This window comes from Lynx rufus, unplaced genomic scaffold, assembly GCF_022079265.1.
Source record: "Lynx rufus isolate CCGP_SWC_20201006 ecotype Redwood Valley unplaced genomic scaffold, mLynRuf1.p SCAF_27, whole genome shotgun sequence".
NCBI classification, from domain to species: Eukaryota; Metazoa; Chordata; class Mammalia; order Carnivora; family Felidae; genus Lynx; species Lynx rufus.
In genome coordinates this window covers 9,817,101-9,823,939 of record NW_025814842.1, presented here as the reverse complement: position 1 = coordinate 9,823,939, position 6,839 = coordinate 9,817,101, and the positions used below count along the sequence as shown (strand labels likewise).

At 61.2% G+C, this 6,839-nt stretch overlaps 1 protein-coding gene across 1 annotated transcript; it reads right to left on the bottom strand.

The window, feature by feature from the left end:
- Positions 1–4,192: 4,192 nt before the first annotated feature.
- Positions 4,193–6,194, bottom strand: FZD9 (frizzled class receptor 9). The gene has a single exon (XM_047089495.1). It carries the CDS (start codon positions 6,192–6,194, stop codon positions 4,419–4,421), a length of 1,776 nt encoding a protein of 591 aa, XP_046945451.1. The 3' UTR covers positions 4,193–4,418.
- Between the last annotated feature and the right edge of the window lie 645 nt (positions 6,195–6,839).

The following is a 6,839-nucleotide window of genomic DNA, read 5'->3' as shown; positions in this document are numbered from 1 at the left end:
GCAGCAGTTCTGGTGAATCTTTCTTTGTGTTTGTGGGGGCGGTAGTGGCACACGTGGCCCCCAGGGCTCTTTCCCGGAGCTGAGAGGACTTCTGACCATCTTTTTAACCACAGGCCACATCCATTTGCATTTCTTTGCTTCCTGGAGAGATTTCTGGTGCCCAGTAATCAGAGTGTGACTTTCAAGCTTCTGGCCTGGTCTCTGAAACCCCCAAAATTGTCATTGGAAATTTCCGGGGGGGGGGGGCGCCTGGGTGGCTCAATTGGTTAAGTGTCTGACTCTTGATTTTGGCTCAGGTCATGATCTCATGGTTTTGTGAGTTCGAGCCCCGCATCAGGCTCTGTGTTCTGACTGCTCAGAGCCTGCTTAGGATTCTCCCTCTCTCCCTGTCTCTGCCCTCATCCCTGCCCCCTGCCCCAACGCGCGCGCGCGCTCTCTCTCTCTCTCTCTCTCTCTCTCTCTCTCTCACAACAAACTTTAAAAACATTTTTCTAGTAATTAGAGACAAATATTTCTAAAGGCTTAGCTAGGAATTTGTATGGGGCTGGAAGAATTAATTTAGGGGTAATTGCTGACATTAAAAAAATTTTTTTTAATGTTTATTTTTGACAGAGACCTTGCATGAGCGGGGGAGGGGCAGAGAGAGAGGGAGACACAGACTCCAAAGCAGGCTCCAGCTCCGAGCTGTCAGCACAGAGCCCGACACGGGCCTCTAACTCACAAGCTGTGAGATCATGACCTTAGCCGAAGTCGGACGCTCAACCAACTGAGCCACCCAGGCATCCCAGACATTTTAAAACACTTCTTTTCCAGGAAAATTTCAAACATAACGCAAAAAGAGTGAAAATATGAATTCCCTTGTACTCTGCTTCATCAGTTCTACCACATAAGCAATTTTATTTATGTCTCCATTTATTTTTTATGCTGGGCGTTTTTATCAAGTCAGAGTGGTTGGTTCAGTAGGTCACTGCTAGGTGGCAATCTGCTTCTGGAATTCAAAGATTTTGCAGAGCACACTCTGTGAGCCCCTTGACCAAGAAGGGACACTGCCGACTCCTGACCACCTGAACCTGGGGCAGCGTTGGCTAAAATGGGCAGAAAAAGGAGAAACCAAAACCCCGGGTTGCTCTGTGGAGTCCACACTCGGGGAGTGTGAGCTCCGAGCCAGGCCCCTGGCTTGAGTGAGCAGTTTGCCCCAAGGTCAGCTCCGGTCTGACGAGTGCTCAGGCTCTGGGGAAGGGAGCTGTGGGCCTCTGTGCATTTCCTACACAGTCACAGTGGGACTCGGGGGCTCGGCCACTTCTGTGATGTCCTCTCCTCAGTGGGCTTCTCAGGCTCCCCTAGGATGGTGTTCCGGGGGCCACGTCTTCTTGAGGTTCAGCACCCTGGTCCTGTTAAACCATCAGCCCATCCTCCCTGCTGTGGGCTCGACCTCGGGGAGCCGCCTAACTTCCCTTGACTACTGCAAGAGGGGACAAGAGAACTTTTCCTCCTGAGGACCGGGGTCTGAGGCATTGCTCCTGGGGATCAACGGAGACCTCTCCCCCGTCCTGCCTGCGCTTTCTCCGCAGACCCCGTCCCCAGAGGATGGGGGAGGGTGCTGCGGGTGTGTGTGTGGGGTGGCAGTGTCCCCAGGGGATGGGGGATTTGCTGCGGTGTCTGGGGAAGGGGGGGCGGTGTGTGGCAGTGAGGTGGTATCTGGATTGCCAGGAGCCAGGGCCTCTTTAGCAGGATATTGAGAAATTCCAACCAGGTGGGAAGAGAAGTTTCCACCACTGCCCCTGCCCGGAGCCTTCAGACCTTTTCACACTCAGGGCAGTCCTGGAGTTTCTGCCTCTGGGGTGTGGCCGTGAGCAGCCACTGACACTCTGGGGCCTCTCCTCAGGCTGACCTTGGTCAAGATCACCGCCACTGATTCCTGTGAACGTTGAATCATTTCCTTGGAACTAATAGGTCAGGGCTAAGGAGTTCCCTTAACTTGGGTCTCCCACACACAAGCCCGGCAGGGAGGGGCCGGGGACACACAGTGACTGGCCAGCAGGTGTTGCTTTCCGAGACACTTCCCTTGGGCTCTGGAATTTCCTTTTGGGGGCTGGTGGGGGGGTGTTTCTCTGGACAAAACCACCCTATGTTATAACACCTGCCATCCCTTGCCCACCCAGGTGGAATCCGTGGCGCAGTGGAAATCACAAAGGCTCTGGAGGCTGCACGCTACCTGGCTGCGTGACCTTGAGCCAGCCAAGCACTCAACACTTCCCATCTGGAAAATGGGGAGAGAAGGATCTAATGGAGGACTCCTGTAAAAGGTCTTTAGTAAACGATTCCTTCCTTCTCTCCCGGGGTCTGGGACCTTCCAGTGTCCCCAAGTGCTGAGAGGCTGCTGGCAGAGCCCCTTACCCTCCATCACCCCCCTCCCAGTTGTCCTGGGAGCCCAAATTTTTTCCGCTGGGTGGGACTTAGTCAAGCATCATCTCTCCCAGGGCCGCTGACTGGCAAGGGACAGGGGTGAACTGGGGCCACTCCCTGTAGACCTGGCCTGCAAGCCTAACTCCACGCAGCCACCGTCTCCCCTTCCAACCTGGGCCCCTGTCACATTCAGTAGGCGTAATCTGTCAGTCAAGGACCCTCCTAGGGAGTTACAAGGTGTTAGGGTCACTTGGCTTTGCTGTAAAGAAGGCAAGAGGGCCTCCCGTGTGCTCTGAGAAGGAAAGATTTGGATGGGCTGGGCCGTCCCATGCATGAAATGCATAAGCCCAAGGTGCCGAGGCGGCAGAGTTCTCCTGGGGGCTCTGGGCTGCTGCTTGTGCTGAGGGACAGCCCTTAATTCTCCTTAGCTCCTGATGGGAGTCTGACACAGCCTGTTGGGGCTCCATTTGGCTTCCTTCTTGTCCCGCAGAGCTTGGTGGCTGGTGCAGGGCAAAGAGCTCCGGCCTGAGAGGCCCTGGGTTTAGGCACTCAGCCCTGCTTCACAGGAAGCAGTCGGCCTTGAGCCTCCCCTTGGTTCTGAAGTGAGGCTGGACCCCTGGGGCCTCTTGGCAGTGACACTGAATGCCGGCTCTGTATCATGCACCCAGGACAATGACCGATACACCTGGCTGGAGTCACAGTGGCCAAAGCAGAGGCCAAGATGGGGCTCTGGGGTCTGACCTCCTGCCCCAAGCCGATGGGCATCTCTGGGACGGCCACACACTCCTTACAGTGGGCAGAGATGACGAAGCCCGGCGCACGTATACACAGGTACATTTTCCTGTCCCTGGGCACATGAGTGTGTAAGCTAGCCTGGAGCAGCCACGCATATGCCCCCGCACCTGCCCCATTTCTCACATGGTGCCCAGCACCCCAAGTCCTTCGGCAGCCCTTTCGGAGCTGGGGACCCAATTTCCACTATGCTCAAGGGTTTCCCCATTCCATGTGTCTGTGCCACCAAGATGTCCCTATACCAGCCAGTCCTGCCCCATCTCCACTCCACCTGGTAAGATGAAGGGATGCCGTGGGGTGCCCCGACTAGGAGCCCAAGGAGAGAGGTGGACACACCAGCAATCTTGGAAGGCAATGAGGACAGTCACTCCAGCCTTAGACCTTAGGCCCCAGGGAAGGGACAGTAGGACAGCCTATAGGAGACAGCGGGAGCAGATCCTGAGCCCCCAAGGGAACTTTGGAGACAGGCTGATGCCCTCGTTTTCTATACAAATGAAGAAAACAGTCTTTCCCAGGGCCACCAAACAGGCTAGAGTCCCCAGGGCCAGAGGTGTCCTCTCAGGGGATTCCTAAGTATCCTGGCAGGCATCCTGGTCACACTTTGGGAAGCGGGAACCCAGGACTCGGGCAAACAGGTTGCCCAAAAGAGCAAAGACTGGTGAGAGGGGACAACGCACACACACAGAATCTGGGACTTCTGCAAAGACAGCTGCTCCACAGGGACGTCCTCCTGACCGGAGGGGAGGCAGAGAGTGGGGCTGGGGCCATGAGGCCAGCAGCCACCCAGCTCACCCCACCAGGGGGACTCCTACAGGACCCTCACTCTCTGACCTTACCCCCTTCCCAGCCCACAGAGGACTCAGCAGTGCCACACGGGGGTTTATTCCAGTCACAGCTTCCAGAGAAACTCAACAATAAATTACATCATTAAATAAACTCCCTGCTGGACCACGCCCCCTTCTGCCCCTCCTCCTCTCCACCTGCTCCCCCAGGACCCTGTGGGGACCTGGCCAGGCCCGCCCCCTCCACTGGGCCACAGGGGAGTGAGCCTCACTGGGTCTCTGTGAATGAGGGTGGAAGGAGAGGCTCCACGCCCTGGTCCTCGGCCCCTCGCACTCACTTGCCTGACCTTGACAGCTGGGCAGCTGCTAGTCAGCTGTCTCCTCCGGGGGGGGGGGGTGCAGGAGGGGGCAACAGCCGCCCCACACAGGCCTGTGTCCCTAGAGGTGCGTGGGGTTCTCCAGAGAAGGGTCCGTCTTAGTCATGTGCAAGACCACGGTGGGGGCCTTATAGTGGCAATGGGTGCCACGGCCATAGCCCCCGGGAGCCCGGCAGGCCTTTGCCCGGGCCCGGCCAGCTGCCATCTTGCGGTGGCACAGGCTCTGCCAGGTCTGGAAAGTCTTGGAGCTCCACACCCAGACACCGCTGGTGATGCCCACCACCAGCGACATGAAGATCTTGAGCATAAAGACAGCCACGGTGGGCACCGACCCCCCTTGTAGTGAGCAGTCCCTCCGGCCCCCGGGCATGGTGGCTGCCAGGCAGGGCTGCTCTGTGGCCCGAAGGCGCCAGAAGTCCATGTTGAGGCGTTCATAGACATAGCACACAATGACGCAGGTGGCAGGCACCGTGTAGAGGATGGAGAAGACCCCAATCTTGACCATGAGCTTCTCCAGCTTCTCCGTGTTGGTGCCGCCTGTCTTCATGATCTTGCGGATGTGGAAGAGGGCCACGAAGCCGGTCAGGAGGAAGCTGGTGCCCAGCACCAGGTAGCAGGAGAGGGGAACCAGAACAAAGCCCGTCAGCGCGGCCGCATCCATGCTGGCCACGTAGCAGAGCCCGGTCAGCTCGTCGCCCGCCACCTTGCGCAAGGTCAGGATAACGATGGTCTTGAGGGCCGGCAGGCCCCAGGCCGCCATGTGGAAGTAGCTGCCATGGGCCTCGATGGCCTCGTGGCCCCACTTCTTGCCGGCTGCCAGGAACCAGGTGAGTGTCAGCACCACCCACCACAGCGAGCTGGCCATGCCGAAGTAGTAGAGCAGCAGGAAGACGAGCGTGCAGCCCGTGTTCTCCAGCCCCTCCTGGATCACGTACAGTGCTCCTGCCTCCTGGTCGCACGCCACGCTCTGGGCGCCGGCCACCGCGCGGATGAGGAAGGCCAGCGAGTAGACGTTGTAGCACATGGACAGGAAGATGATGGGGCGCTCCGGGTACTGGAAGCGGTGGGGCTCCAGCAGGAAGGTGAGCACGGTGAAGGCCGTGGAGAAGAAGCACAGCGCCGACCACACGGCCATCCAGACGAGCGCGAAGTCCTTGTCGCGCCGCGACCAGAACACCTCGACGCCGGGCCCGCAGCGCGGCGCGCACGAGCGGCTCTTCTCCACGTACTGGAACTTCTCTGGGTTCTCGCAGGTGCCGCCGCCGCCGGGGCCTGAGGCGGGGTCGCCGGGGGGCCTCGCGGGCCGGGGCGCCACGGGCAGCATGCCCAGGCCCTTGTGGGGCTCCGCAGGGCCGGCCGTGGCGTTCTCGGGCGCCTCCATGCAGAGCGCGTGCGGGTCGTTGCGCGTGGGCAGCCGGGCGCAGTCCAGCGAGTCCGGCCAGCCGAAGTTGAACTGCTCCATGATGGGCGCGCAGCGCAGGCGCGCCTGCTCGCACATGGGCCGGCAGGCGGGGATGGGCGTCGAGACCTGGTCCGTGCACATGGGCGCGTACAACGAGCACAGGAAGAAGCGCAGGTGGCTGTGGCAGCCGTACTGCACGAGCGGCGCGAACTCGGCCAGCTCGGCGGCCGCCTCACCCTGCGACGTGTGGCCCAGCAGGTTGGGCATGCGGGTCAGGTTGTAGCCGATGCCGCGGCACATGGGGATCTCCACCGCCTGGCAGGGCGCCGGCCCGCGACCGCGCTCCGGATCGAAACGGCCGATCTCCAGCGCCGCGCCGCCCGCCGCCAGCAGCTGCCACAGCAGCAGCGCCCGGCGGAGCGGCGGCACGGCCATCCCGGGCGGCCCCGGCCGAGGGCGGGAGGGCGGCCCCGGCTCACTCGGGCCGCGCCGTCCGGCGCCCCCGTGCCCGCCCGCCACGTCGCGGGGCGCTGGCCATCGCCGAGCCGCCCGCGTGCGTCCGGGCGCCCCGGCAGCGCGCAGGGAAGCCGCCCGAGGGAGAGGAGGCGCCGAGCCCGCTGAGCCGCCACAGCCGCTGCCACTCGAGCGGCCGCGGAGCCAGAGCGGGCGCCGCCTCCCGGGGCCGCCGCTACAAGCCTCGGGGCGGGGCGCCTGGCGGACACGCCCAGAGGCGGGCCCTCCGCGCGCCGGGCACGCCCCCCGCCGGGCTTTAAAGGCGCCGCGTCTCGCCGCCGCGCGGGGGCATCGGCGTAGGCGAGTCCTGGCTGTATGGGCTGCACGTGCGCCCTGGACACGCGCGCTCACACTCGGTGCTTCCCCTTCCCTTGCTTTCCCCGCTCTCCCAGCGACTCATGTCGAAGTCGAAGACTTCCCCGCCCTCCACCCCGGGTCGCCTCTCTTTACCCCAGGCGGCAGACCATTGTTAGAGGCCTCCACGCGTTGGGAAGCCTCCGGCTTGTATTCCAGTGGCTTGTATTCCAGTGCTTCCTGTGCCTTCACCAGTTGTATGTGAGTTTGGGC